This window comes from Leucoraja erinacea, chromosome 4, assembly GCF_028641065.1.
Source record: "Leucoraja erinacea ecotype New England chromosome 4, Leri_hhj_1, whole genome shotgun sequence".
Classification (NCBI taxonomy): Eukaryota; Metazoa; Chordata; class Chondrichthyes; order Rajiformes; family Rajidae; genus Leucoraja; species Leucoraja erinaceus.
This window is the reverse complement of record NC_073380.1, coordinates 58,539,778-58,554,742: the sequence shown is the minus strand read 5'-3', so window position 1 is coordinate 58,554,742 and position 14,965 is coordinate 58,539,778. Positions and strand designations below refer to the sequence as shown.

At 41.7% G+C, this 14,965-nt stretch overlaps 1 protein-coding gene across 1 annotated transcript in view; it reads left to right on the top strand.

Annotated features, from left to right (window-relative positions):
* rnmt (RNA (guanine-7-) methyltransferase) overlaps window positions 1–14,451 on the top strand; it is a 30,917-nt gene extending 16,466 nt beyond the window's left edge. Inside the window, 6 exon segments of the mRNA XM_055634346.1 lie at window positions 437–618; window positions 4,741–4,905; window positions 7,511–7,628; window positions 8,304–8,399; window positions 9,091–9,124; window positions 12,872–14,451. Coding sequence (XP_055490321.1) covers window positions 437–618; window positions 4,741–4,905; window positions 7,511–7,628; window positions 8,304–8,399; window positions 9,091–9,124; window positions 12,872–12,909 — 633 coding nt within the window. The 3' untranslated portion in view covers window positions 12,910–14,451.
* The last annotated feature ends 514 nt before the right edge of the window (window positions 14,452–14,965 follow it).

Below are 14,965 nucleotides of genomic sequence, written 5' to 3'. Positions count from 1 at the left end.
AGGTGTTTACCAAAACGATCGCCGAGCCTGCGCTTGGTCTCGCCAATGTAGAGAAGTTGACACCTGGAACAGCGGATACAGTAGATGCAAGTGAATCTCTGCCTCACCTGGAAAGACTGGGTCCATGGATGGAGTCGAGGGGGAGGTAAATGGACAGGTGTTGCATCTCCTGCGGTTGCAGGGTAAAGTACCTGGGGAGGGGGTAGTTTGGGTGGGAAGGGACGAGTTGACCAGGGAGTTTCGGGTTGGAAATGGTCTCTGCGGAAATCAGAAAGGGGGTGGAGATGGGAAGATGTGGACAGTAGTGTGAGGTGGCGAAAGTGTTGGAGAATGATATGCTATATGTATGTATGTTCTTCTTGTAGTGTTTGGCTGTTGTTTCGCTTCAGTTCTGATGTACTTTAATTCAAATGCTTTTGCTGTGTTGTTTTTGTAGGAGTTGCTGAGTGAGAAATACAAGGATCCAAACGCTACATTTGATATCTGCAGCTGTCAGTTTGTCTACCACTATTCCTTTGAGTCTCTGGAACAAGCAGACACCATGCTAAAGAACGCTTGTGATCGCTTGCGACCAGGAGGATATTTCATTGGAACTACACCAAATGCTTTTGAGCTTGTGTAAGTCCATGGCAAATAATTGAAAATGTGTTGAAAGAAGAATGAACATTAAGTCATAAATTAATAAAATACAAATTCCATGAAATTAGTTTAGTTGTGTCAAACTAGGTATGCTGATGCTCATCTTCCTCGAAAAGGTCTTTTGTATGAAAATATTTTCTTTGCTATGCTTCTTTCAATTGAGCACTGGTATGAATTTTTGTTTTTTGGAATGAACAACATTAATTCTCTTTCTGTAGATACTATCACAATGTTTAAGAAACATTTAGATCAGTAGATGGATAGAATAGGTTTGGAGGTTTATGGGCCAATTGCATGCAGGTGGGACTGGTTTAGACATGCTGGTTGGCGTGGGCAAGTTGGGACAAAGGGCCTGTTTCCACACAATATGACAATGTTTTCTCTGGGTTTAAGAAGGAACTGCAGATGCTGGAAAATCGAAGGTACACAAAAGAGCTGGAGAAACTCAGCGGGTGCAGCAGCATCTATGGAGCGAAGGAAATGGGCAACGGTTCGGGCCGAAACCCTTCTTCAGACTGATCGGGGGTGGGGGGGGGGGGCGGGGACAAGAAAGGAAAAAGGAGGAGGAGCCCGAAGGCTGGGGGATGGGAGGAGACAGCAGGGGGACTGAGGAAGGGGAAGAGATAGCAAGGACTAACAAAATTGGGAGAATTCGATGTTCATACCCCCAGGATGCAGACTCCCCAAGCGGAATATGAGGTTCTGTTCCTCCAATTTCCGGTGCTGCTCGCTGTGGCCACGGAGGAGACCCAGGACAGAGAGGTCGGAGACGGAGTGGGAGGGGGAGTTGAAGTGCTGAGCCACCAGGAGGTCAGCTTGGTTATTGCGGACCGAGCGGAGGTGTTCGGTGAAACGATCGCCCAACCTCCGCTTGGTCTCACCGATATAGATCTGCTCCACGGATGAGGCGTTCCACACCAGGACATCTGAAATGTCCTCATTATTCAGGGAACGGGGGTTCCCCTCCTCCACCTTAGATGAGGCTCGCACCAGGGTCTCTTCCATACCCCGCAACACTGCTCTCTCTCCCCATCCCCCCCCCACTCGCCAACAAGGGCAGAGTCCCCCTAGTCCTCACCTTTCACCCCACCAGCCGTCGCATACAAAAAGTAATCCTCCGTCAGTTTCGCCACCTCCAACGTGACCCCACCACTCGTCACATCTTCCCATCTCCCCCCATATCTGCCTTCCGCAAAGACCGCTCCCTCCATAACTTCCTTGTCAATTCTTCCCTTCCCTCTCGTACCACCCCCTCCCCGGGCACTTTCCCTTGCAACCGCAAGAGATGCAACACTTGTCCCTTTACCTCCCCCCTCGACTCCGTTCAAGGACCCAAGCAGTCGTTCCAGGTGCGACAGAGGTTTACCAGCATCTCTTCCAACCTCATCTATTGCGTCCGCTGCTCTAGATGTCAGCAGATCTATATCGGTGAGACCAAGTGGAGGTTGGGCGATCGTTTCGCCGAACACCTCCGCTCGGTCCGCAATAACCAACCTGACCTCCCGGTGGCTCAGCACTTCAACTCCCCCTCCCACTCCGTCTCCGACCCTCTCTGTCCTGGGTCTCCTCCATGGCCACAGCGAGCAGCACTGGAAATTGGAGGAACAGCACCTCATATTCCACTTGGGGAGTCTGCATCCTGGGGGCATGAACATCGAATTCTCCCAATTTTGTTAGTCCTTGCTATCTCCTCCCCTTCCTCAGTCCCCCTGCTGTCTCCTCCCATCCCCCAGCCTTCGGACTCCTCCTCCTTTTTCCTTTCTTGTCCCCGCCCCTCCCACCCCCGATCAGTCTGAAGAAGGGTTTCGGCCCGAAACGTTGCCTATTTCCTTCGCTCCATAGATGCTGCTGCACCCACTGAGTTTCTCCAGCTTTTTTGTGTACCTAATGTTTTCTCTGGTATTGACTCGTGTCTCTTTAAAGTTTCTACACTATTTGCTGATGTTGTAGCAAAAGAGGCTGCAACCATAGAATATCAACAATATATCAACAAGTTTGTAGATACCCAGGCCTGATCCAGGGTGTTGTCTGCGTGGAGCTTGCACGTTTGCCCTGTGATCGCCTCAGTTTCCCCCAGGTGTTCCGGTTTCCAATCTCACCTCAAAGAACTGTGGGTTTGTACATTAATTGGCCTTTGTAAATTGTCCCCAGTGTGTGGGGAGTGAATGTGAAAATGGGATAACATAGAACTAGTGTGAACCGGTCGGTGCTGGTATTCGGTGGCCCAAATGGCCTGTTTCCATGTTGTATCTTTCAATCAATCTGTGAAATTTGCTCAAACATACAATTCTTTTTGCTATAATACCATTGCTGTAGTATGTTCTATTTGGCACATAAAAATCAGAAAACCCCACCTCAGCCAATTTAATGCATACACTCAGCGTCAGTATGAGATGGGCAACAGTTGTTGACTGCCAAGAGTCAACATTCCATGTTCTGGAATTATGTTCCTTCCCTGTGATTTGATTGTGTCCCATCTACATGAGGTTTCTTACAACGTCTTAAGGGCCTGTCCCACTTGGGCCGTCATTTACACGACAGGCCGGTAGTGACTGACGCGCAACGGTCGCGCGTGTCATCATGCGTCTGCACAGCCGTCTGAAGTGCCTGACGTCATTTGAAAATGGACACAAAATGCTGGAGTAACTCAGCGGGAATGGCAGCATCTCTGGGGCGAAGGATTGGATAATGTTTCAGGTCGAGACTCTTCTTCAGTCTGAAGAAGGGTCTCGACCCCAAACGTCACCCATTGCTTCTCGCCAGAGATGCTGCCGGTCCCGCTGAGTTACTCCAGCACTCTGTGTTTATCTCCAATCGTTTATCTCCAATCGCTCTGGGAGTAGGAGAGGGGGAGGATCCGGGTCTGCAATGGCCGTGAGCCCCAGGACGAGTTCGGCGATCATTTGCCTGCTTCTGCTGCTGTAGGAAGTGAGACGTTACGCCGTGCCAGGGTCTTGGGCCTGTCCCACTTTGGCCGTCAGTTACGCGACAGGCCAGTGGCGTGCGAAGATTTCGTTCAGGAAGAAGTCCACACTCCTCCACGCCACTCCACACCACTCCATGCGCTCGTCACGCGCTACCCACACGCTAGCAGGTCGCGTAAATGACGCGCGAATGACAGCCAAGTGGGACAGACTCTTTACTCTCGACATAACCTCTTGTATTGTGGTATCACTAATGTTACAATTGACTCTCTTTCTCTCCTGCCCACTCTCTTCGTCTACCTTTCTCACACTTTTTCCACCACCTGAATTCTTTTGCCAATCTACTTTTCCATATTTATCCAGCTGCTCACACAAACTTGTTTTTTGTTTGCAAAAGAGGCTGTAACCATAGAATATCAACAATATATCAACAAGTTTGTAGATACCCAGGCCTGATCCAGGGTGTTGTCTGCGTGGAGCTTGCAGACAACACTGATTCTAGTCTGTAGTCATTATCTACCTTCCAATCCTAAATTTAGTGTATCTAACATGTCTACCAAACATTTATTATAATAATGTGATTCTACAACATTGCAAACCATGTGGATCAACCACTTAACTAGTTTAAGACCTTTTTTTGCAATCTGCATGCTTTTAAATAAAAGTTAATTTACTCTAATTTTAGGAAATACCCTCACTCATTCTCCATCCCTTCTCTCTTCCCCTCCACTCCAGGGCCAACTAATATCTCTCCTCCTTCCTTCCGCCCTGCCCCCCCACCCCACCTATATCTCTCCCTCTGACTTTCAATTTCACTCTTCTTCTCTCCTTATCTGATACTGACACTATTTTGTCTCCTTTTCAACTCCATCCTTTGTCATCCATCTGCCAATCAAAATCCCCACAATTATATTGCCTATCCCTTGCCAGGGCTTGTCTCGCCACCACCTTGTTTCCAGTTTTTCTCTCTCTCCCCCCCACCCCATGTTACAGTCACTCAGAACCGTCCCGACCCAAAACCTCGTCTGACCATGTCCTCCAGAGATGCTCCCTGATCCTCTGAGTTACTCCAGCAGTTTGTGTTTTGCTGTTTTTAAACAATGGTATGTGGTTGTTCATTTGCGTTTATTAGCTCCTTTCATGTACGTACCAACCTTTAACTTATTCTTTTCTTCAGGAAACGCCTGGAAGCATCAGAGACGAACTGCTTTGGAAATGAATTATACAGCGTAACTTTCCAAAAGAAGGGTGAATACCCGCTCTTTGGCTGCCAATATGACTTTAACTTGGAAGGAGTAGTCAATGTCCCTGAATTCCTAGTTTACTTTCCATTGTTTGAAGAGTAAGTTTTTCATCTGCTTCATAGTGTCAGTAGAACAATTGTTTCAAAACTAGCAGTGCTGAACTACCAATATTGGATCATTGCATTTACTTCTTTGGAAGTATCTATAAAAATTAGTTTGGTTGCATTGAGATATCACATTGTTCTAAAACTGCTATTTTGGAGGGGAAAAATATGTAAGCCTTTGAAGTTATTGCCTTGTGAGGAAATGACAGTTCAAATTTCACTATCATGCTTTAATTAGACATTGTGTGGGAGTAACTTAGCAGGTTACGCAGCAACTCTGGAAGAACTTGTATAGGTGACGTTTTGTGCCGGGACCCGAAACATCACCTATCCATGTTCCTGTTCTGCTGAGTCAATCCAGTGCTTTTGTCTCTTTTTTTTAATAAACCAGCATCTGCAGTTCCTTGTTTCTATGTGTTTTAATTAGATTTTGTTTTAATTATGTGCTGAGTATCAGTAAAATATATTTTAATGTGACTAAAAGATATTATTTGAAAATGTACTTGGGGAAATTTATCATTTACTCTGTTAAAAGCAGCACTGCTTTTGCAGTGTAAACATTAAAAAAAATATATATATATGGTCCAGGGTACTGTATTGCAGTATTAGCAGATGCATCCAGATAGATAACTGTTGTTCTTAAAAATCCCTTTGAGATGTTGTGCTGTGATATACTCACAGGAGAATCAACTGTTGAGGTTGGTGCAGTGAAGACTGCACCTTTTGCAACATGGGATGTTGTCAGATTACTTGCTGGTTTCCTTCACTATCAAAAGTATTTGAGATTGACTTTTGTCATTTTGGGGATCTAAGGAGTTACTATATTGAGCTGAGTAACAGCAGGGTTCATGGTTTGATTCAATTTGGTGGGTTTTGGTGGGTATATGGAATGAGCTGCCAAACGGTAGTTGAGGCAGATAAAATATCAACATTTAAGAGACATGTGGACGGATACATGGATATGAATGGTTTAGAGGGTTGTGGGGCAGGTGTGGGCAATGTGATTAGTTTACATGGGGCATCTTGGTGGGCATAGAAGATTTGGGCTGAAGGACTTCTTTCCACACTGCAAGACTATGACTTTTCCACTAAGATTTTATTTTCATAGAATCATAGAAAAGTACAAATTGTCCCTTTCAGCCTATATCGACCGTGTTGACCATTCTCTCCAGAGATGCTGCCTCACCCGCTGAGTTACTCTAGCATTTTGTGTATACCTTCAATTTAAACCAGTTCTTTCTTACACATGATGCCTATTTACGCTGATTTGCCTGCATTAGGTCCATGTCTCTCTACCTTTTCTATCCAAGTACCTTGACAAATGCTATTTTAAATGTTGGGATTGTGCCTCCCTCCCTTCATTAACTCCTACAGCAGCCTGTTATAGGGAATCACCACGCTCTATGTGATCTTACCCCTCAGATCTTTTCAATGTCTCCCCTCTCATCTTAAACCTGTCTTCTGTTTTTACCCAGGATCCTGGCTACCTATTTATCTATACCTATCATGATTTTCTAAACTTCTGAGGCCCCCCCCCTCAACTGCCTATGTTCTGTTCCAATTTGTTATGTTGTTTGGCTTTTCAATAGATGTTTAATAGATGATAGCATTTTTAATTGTATTGCATTTAGGTATTTTATGCATAGTTATTATTTTAACACAATTAGCACATAATTACAATGATTTGATGGCAGATTTCTAGAGGATTTAAAAACATTTTTTGTCAACTTTTAAACCTTTACTGGCTTGCATGAGATTTTCAAATTTAGCAGCTCTCCCTTTATGATGTAAATGTATGAACAGTACAGAACCAGAAACAGATTTGTAATGTTCTGTTAGGATGGATTATTCACACGTTATATAGCACAAGAGCAGGCCCTTTGGCCCACAATGTCTGTGCTGAACATGATGCTAAGACCAACTTTTATCTGCCTGCACATGATCCATATCTTTCCATTCCCTGCATATCCATGTGCCTGTCCAAAAATCTCTTAAAGGTCAATATTGTATCTAAATGAAGTTTGCAGGGAGATCCGATGGAAGTATATAAAATTATGAACAGGTCAGAATCTTTTTCCCAGGATGGAAAAATCTAATACTAGAGGGCATAGCTTTTAGGTGAAGGGGCAATGTTTAAAGCGGATGTGCATGGCAAGTTACTTTTACACTGGGTGATGAGTGCCTGGAATGCGCTGCCAGGGGTGGTGGTTAAAGCAGATATGTTAATTGCATTTAAAAGATGTTTGCAGTGGCATATGGATAATAGGGATTAGAGGAATGGTTCATGTGCAGGTTGATATGTAATGGTCTTGGCATCATGTTTGGCACAGACATTGTGGCCGAGAGGCCTGTTCTTGTGCTGTTCTATCTTCTATATAATATGTGAATAATCCAGCCTAACAGAACATTATGGGTATGAATACATTGGCCCACAAACTCCTTGCTACAGACGACTGTTTCAATGTGTTGATAAATCAGGATGAACGGTAAGATATCAGATCACCAGTACTTGAATCCCTATACCATGTGTGATGGCCTCTTTAACAGCTTTTAAAGCTGCTGCTTGTCTGTTGTTCATTGTCCCGTTTCTTCTCCCTAGGATGGCTAAACGACACAAGATGAAGCTAGTCTTAAAAAAGACTTTTGCAGAATTTTTCAAAGACAAAGTCCAGAATCCAGAACATGAAATGCTATTGAAGAAAATGAAGTCATTAGAGGTAATATGAAATATTGATGGTGATTGGCCTTCGTTGTGTCGGGGCCTATTTTAGTAGAGGGATTTTTTAAATTACCTATTCCACTTTGCTTAAAACTTTTGGAATGTCTTGATGCATAAATGAATTTCTCCAGCTGCTTCAGTTTCCTCCCACATTCCAAAGATGTGTTGGTTTGTAGTTTAATTGGCTTCTGTAAATTGTCCACTGCCTTGGATAGAACTAATGTATGGTGATTGCTGGTCTGCGCGGACTCGGTGCGCTGAAAGGCCAGTTTCCAAACATATGTCTAAAGCACCTGGAGAAAATCCATGCGTTCACAAAGAAAGTACAAACTCCACACAGACGGCATCCTTAGTCAGGATCAAACCCAGGTCTTTGGCACTGTAAGGCAGCGACTATACAGCTGCACCATTGTGCCGCCCAAATGTATTTACCGTTCTGGTAACATCTAACTTTTGCCACCATAATCTGTACTGAGTTGTCAGTGACTCCCTAACTTTTTTCTTTTCTAAACATATTTATTTATAATTGTTTATTTAAATATTGTTAAGAGGTTAAGAGGTATCCTAATTGCAAAGATCATTAGAATAAGTTATAACCTTTTGATCATTAATTTATAAAAATCTTTAAGTAAGTTGCCTTCTCATACTTATTTTTGATGTGTATATTATACAGAAATATCCCATTCCAGAGCGCAGTTTGGGGTCTAATAAAGATGATTATGAACATGCAGAAGATTACCTGAAGAACCCACAAGCAAAGCCACCAATTGTAAGCTGATTCATGGTTATTTTTAGCCTGAGTGGTTTAATAAATATGCTGCATATTTTTCATAGTTTGTAGTCAATTGACTTCACTAGTCACTTGGCAGCAAAAAGGAGAGATTATTTTAATTCCTGCTAATCGATAGCTAGTGTCCTGGTGTCCGGACAATAACCTAACCGTGACTGTCAGCGAGACAAAAGAGTAAACACTAAATGGTGCAATAACGCATCTGGTCATACAGCACCTCTGGACAACATGGGTAGGTGACATTATGGGTCGGGACACTTCTAATGATCAGTCTGAAGAATAGTCCCAACCTGAAATGTCACCTATCCATTTTCTCCAGAGATGGTACCTGATTGCTGAGTGCCTCCAACATTTTGTGTCTATCTTTGGTACAAACCAGCATCTGCAGTTCTGTGCCAAAATACTTGGTTGTTAGACTAAGGAAACATCTTCAAGATACATATTGGGGTATCTTGGGACATCCCCCCCCCATCATTGATCATGACTTTGATTCTAACATTTGAATTGATGGCAATTTTATATTTAAACATAAGGTGCAATACTATGGGATGCATAAAAGGAGCAAAATATTTTAAAAATTGGTTAATAATGATTCCTGGAATAGCATATGATTTTTTTCTATTTGACTTTTGTCATTACTAAAATTGTTTTCTTGTGATTTGCTTCGCAGGGCACATTAAGCAAATCTGAATGGGAGGCTACAAGTAAGTATAAAATTAAAATGTGGCTGATCTGAAATTGTAAATGAGTTTTACTTCACCTTTCAGTTAAATGAGACAGTTTATTTTGATATTCTTCTACTTAATGAAAAAGTTACTTTTATAACAAACAACCAGGTTCGCTTCTTAATAAACAGACAACTCACAAACGTTTGGTAGACCAGTTCAAAACTTTACTTATTATCGGCTGATGAAGTGCCAGAGAGAACTCCAGTCAAGTGAGCAATACAGACACTTCACTGTCCTCATTCCACTTCTCCGAACAACAGAATTACATCGTATTATATAGTGTTTTTTTGTCACCTTAGCAGATTCCACAAACATTAGTCATGGTCAGAGGTACAGAGAATAAAGTTTACTCCAGGATGCGTCACATCAAAGGCATTATGTCATATGGTACAAGGACTTTACATATCAAAGGCATTGTGACATTTGGTACATGGACTTTACATATCAAAGGCATCGGCCATTTGTCAATACCCCTTAGTGAGATCAATCTAACTTCCTCTCTTGTCAAATGGTAGACAAATGTCATAGTCATTCATTATCTCAATACACAGCAACCTGAGGCAAGCCTAGACTTGCCTTTCTGTATTAATCTACTGGAGAAAAGCCTGATTTGAGACTAAATATAAGCTGTAACCTAGCCCAAGAACAAATTTAATATCTTATATTTTTAACATTTCAGCCTTATCATTAATACTTAAGTTTATAAATATTGGAATATTACCAAACTTCTGCATGTTAAAAGTTTCCTTTCAATGCATCCAGTCGTAAAGGAGGTTGTTGATCTTAGGTTAACATTTAACTGCAAAAGGACTGTAAAGTGCCATTACTTTAAAATTCCGCGGTGCAGCTAGTTCTGCTGTAATACAACAACCACATACCTAAGAAACACAGTGTTACGGAGAATCTTATTATAAAACCAATTGTGTCAATGGAAGAAAAGGAGGTTGAAGGGTAGAGTTTCAGACGTTATTTTTCCTGCAGGTTTTTCAAATGTGTTTTCAATAGCATTAACTTTATTTTTGTTACTACAAGCTAAACGTACTAAAAGCTGTGTGCTACATTGCTTAATAGAGTAACATTGTACAAGTGTCGATAGATGCGATTGCTTGTCAATTTCAGTGGATATCCGTGGGGAAAAAGAAATCACATGTGGTTAAAGTGCACATTGTCATATTTTATTAAAGGGTATTTTTAAACATTTTGGAATTGCAGAAATTGCAACCGTGTTTATACATTGTTCCCCCATTTCAGGGCACCTTAATGTTTGGGACACGTGGCTTCACAGGTGTTTGTAATTGCTCAGGTGTGTTTAAATGCAGGTATAAGAGAGCTCTCAGCACCTAGTCTTTAATTCAGCCTTTCCATCACCTATGGAAACTTATTGCTGTTTATCAATGTGCGGACCAAAGTTGTGCCAATGAAAGTCAAAGAAGCCATGATGAAACAAGAATAATACTATTAAGAGACATCAGCCAAACCTTAGGCTTACCAAAATCAACTGTTTGGGACATCATTAAGGAGAGAGCACTGGTGAGCTTACTAATCGCAAAGGGACTGGCAGACCAAGGAAGACCTCCACAGCTGACAGAAGAATTCTCTCTATAATAAAGAAAAATCCCCAAACACCTGTCTGACAGATCAAAATCGCTCTTCAGGAGTCGGGTGTGGATTTGTCACAGAAGAGTTCATGAACAGAAATACAGAGGCTACACTGCAAGATGCAAACCACTGGTTAGCCGCAAAAATAGTATGGCCAGGTTACAGTTTGCCAAGATGTACTTAAAAGAGCAACCACAGTTCTGGAAAAAGGTCTTGTGGACAGATGGGACGAAGATTAACATATCAGAGTGATGGCAAGAGCAAAGTATGGCGGAGAGAAGGAATTGCCCAAGATCCAAAGCATACCACCTCATCTGTGTAACGTGGTGGGGGTGTTATGGCCTGGCCATGTATAGCCGCTGAAGGTACTAGCTCACTTATCTTCATTGATGATACAACTGCTGATGGTAGTAGCATAATGAATTCTGAAGTGTATAAGTTCATTTAAATGCATCAAAACTCATTGGCTGGCGGTTCATTCTACAGCAAGACAATAATCCAAACATGCTGCTAAAGCAACAAAGGAGTTTTACAAAGCTAAAAAATGGTAAATTCTTGAGTGGCCAAGTCAATCACCCGAACTGAACCCAATTGAGAATACCTTTTATATGCTGAAGGGCAAACTGAAGGGGACTAGCTCCCAAAACAAGCATAAGCTAAAGGTACACAAAAAAGCTGGAGAAACTCAGCGGGTGCAGCAGCATCTATGGAGCGAAGGAAATAGGCACCGTTTCGGCCTGAAACGGTGCCTATTTCCTTTGCTCCATAGATGCTGCTGCACACACTGAGTTTCTCCAGCGTTTTTGTGTACCTTCGATTTTCCAGCATCTGCAGTTCCTTCTTGAACACAAGCATAAGCTAAAGATGGCTGCAACACAGGCCTGGCAGAGCATCACCAGAGAAGACACCCAGCAACTGGTGATGTCCATGATTCGCAGACTTCAAGCAGTCATTGCATGCAAAGGATATGCAACAAAGTACTAAACATGATTACTTTCATTTACATGACATTGCTGTGTCCCAAATATTATAGTGCCCTGAAATGGAGGGGACTATGTATAAACACTACTCTAATTTCTACATGGTGAAACTAAAATGTATAAAAATGGCCTTTATTAAAATCTGACAATGTGCCACTTTAATAATATGTGATTTTTTTTTTTTTTTTCCTTCTATTACAAATCTCAAATTGTGGAGTACAGAGGCAAATAAATAAATGATGGGTCTTTGTCCCAAAAATTATGGACGGCACTGTGCCTGTAATAAATGGGCAGTCATTAAATTTATATGTGATAAATTTAGTAGGGACTGAAACTCTTTGTATTCTGCTGCAGCCACTAGATGGCACAGGTACTTTACAATAGAGATACGGTATTTATTTGTTTAAGAAGGAACTGCAGATGCTGGAGAATCGAAGGTACACAAAAAAGCTGGAGAAACTCAGCGGGTTTCTACGGTATTTATTTGGTCAGAGGGTGATGAATCTGTGGAATTCATTGCCGCAGTTGGCCATGGTGGCCAAATCATTGGGTATTTTTGAAAACTGCGATTGATCGTTTCTTGATTAATAAGGGCATGAAAGGTTACAGGAAGGCAGATGAATAGGGTTGAGAGGGAAAAATAGATCGATCATGATCAAATAGCAGAGCACACTCGATGGGCTGAATGGCCTAAATTTAGTCCTATATCTTATGTGCAGTGCACGTGTTCAAACAATACAGTTTATTTGCCTCACACTGGATCCACGTCTTTGTAATGGGCCGATCAGAACTGCAGGCAATACTCCAAACGTGGCCTAACCAGAGTCCTATAGAACTGCAGCAAGATTCCCTAACTCTTATACTCAGTGTAGAAACAAAGATCCACAGATGCTGGTTAATACACAGTGACTCAGCAGGGCAGGCAGTATCTCTGGAGAACATGGATAGGTGACTTTTCAGGTCGAGACCCTTCTTCAGACCCTCATACACTCAGTGACCCGACCAATGAAGGCAAGCATATCATATGCCTGCTTTGCCACTATTTTCGTGTTGCCACTTTTGGACCTCTCATTCCATTGACTTTAAGTGGTCTTGTGTTTAATTGTATATTATTAACGGTCCTTTTTGTATATTTTCTTCTCAGGCATATACTTGGTTTTTGCATTTGAGAAACAGGCATAAGCAAAACCTCCATTTGCTTTTGGTGAGAACTTCGCTGGAAGCTGAGGATATGAAATTCTAGTCAAGTGACGTGACGGCAGAAGCTGAGCTTTTGAAGATGGTTTTGAAGACAGTATTTTAAGTATGCCTGGTGGGCATGGAGGCTATTTTAGATTGTGGATTTAAGATGAAGTCCTTAGCAATCGGCTCCGAGCTGTTAGATGCACAAGAAACAATGTCTTGACGGAACGTATCATTTTTATAACTTTCTTTGTACTATACTTATGTTTTAGTTGCAAGTATTTTTTTCTGTTAAAACATTTTTGGATACTGAACTTTTTACTTGGGATGCCTTTTCAAGAAATTGGAAAAAAAGTTCTCACTGCTTTTTTGGGTTTTTAAATGTATTTGGGACAGGGCAGCATAGGTAATTTTATTTGTTTTCTGTCGGGGGGGAAAAAATCTGGCAGTTAAAATGATATACTTCGGCCATCTTGCGATGTAATCAAATAGCAATTTTGATACCTATCTCCCGTTATCTGCTTTATTAGTGGTCGAGTGGTTTCTCCACACACACTCTTTATCTGGATCAGCTTCGGTAGAAGTAAAACCATAGAGCAGCCAGAAACTTTTTCACAATTCAACATGCTTAAGAAGGACATTTTTGTTTTTTTGTCTACTCACAATTCAACATGATCATGGCCTATTAAAAATGATTCTTATTGAGTCATTTTTCTGTTTTGTTTCCCCCCCCCCCCCTCTTAGTCCTTCTGTCTTGTTCCACCCCCCCCCCTTCACTTTAATCCGATGTCGTTCTCGATTCCCCTACTTTGAGCAAAAGACTCTGTGCGTTTACCCAATCTATTCCTCTTATGATTTTCTACACTTCTATAAGATCACCCCTCGTCCTTCTGTGCTCAAAGGAATAAAGTCCAAGCCTGCTCAACCTCTTCCTATAGCTCAGGCCATTGAGTCCTGGCAACATCTTTGGAAACTGGCCCTCGAGTCTTGGCACCATCCTCCTTTCATAAGTAAGTCAATTTTAACTTTTTCCTCAAAAATTACTATATAGCTTTTGAAAGATCAAGATCATCTTCTTGTACCTTGGTTCCAACCTTGGGCATCATAGGTCAATGTCCAATGTAGCAACAGTGGGAAGATAACATTTTCCACATCATAAAGCTTTTGATTAATTTCTCGGCTGCTCTCTTTTCAGTTTTGCAATCTACTGACAAGTAGATTTTATTCCCCTTACTTTCCTTTAGAGTGCTTAGCAAACATGAGATCCTTGTGGAACATGCCCATGTTCATCAATTTCAACATGGGAAATTATTTATGACTTCCCTGTCTCCAGTAGAGTTCTTTATTCTTGTGGCCATTCCATCTTTAAATGCCGGCTTCTCTAAAGTCAGTTCTTGTTTAAAAACATTTTGATGGTCTCAATGTATTATCTTCTGTGTTTTCCTTATAGAACACAAAGACAGTCAAAAGTAATGCAGTAAATTAATTGTGGCCAGGTGTCTGAATAAACAACTTTTGTTTACTCCTTATGAATGTTTCAAATACTCTGACATCCTGTACTTTTTGTTGAAGTAAATTGATATTAAGATCGATTAATTATATGCTGTTACATTTTTTTTTTGCCTCTTTAAAACAATATTTCCTCATGGTTAAATGTAGCAGTTGGCATTGGGATAATTAGTCTGCCGTTTCCTTTTGGTGGTGTTGAGGTTGAGCTTTACGGCGCTTGAGACCCGGGTTCGATCCTGACAATGGGTGTTATCTGTATGGAATTTGTACATTCTTCCTGTGACTGTGGGTTTTCTCCGAGTGCTACGGTTTCCTGCTACATTCAAAAGTTGTATAGATTGGTAGGTTAATTGACTTCAGTAAAATTGAAAATTGTCCCTAGTGTTTTGGATAGCACTAGTGTACAGGGTGTTTGCTGAGTTTTAAGGAGAGTGAATAGTTTTAGTTTTGTCGATACAGCATGGAAACAGCCCCTTCGGCCCACTAAGTCTGCGCAAACCAGTGATCACCTGTATACTAGTTCCATCCTGTACACACTAGGCACAAT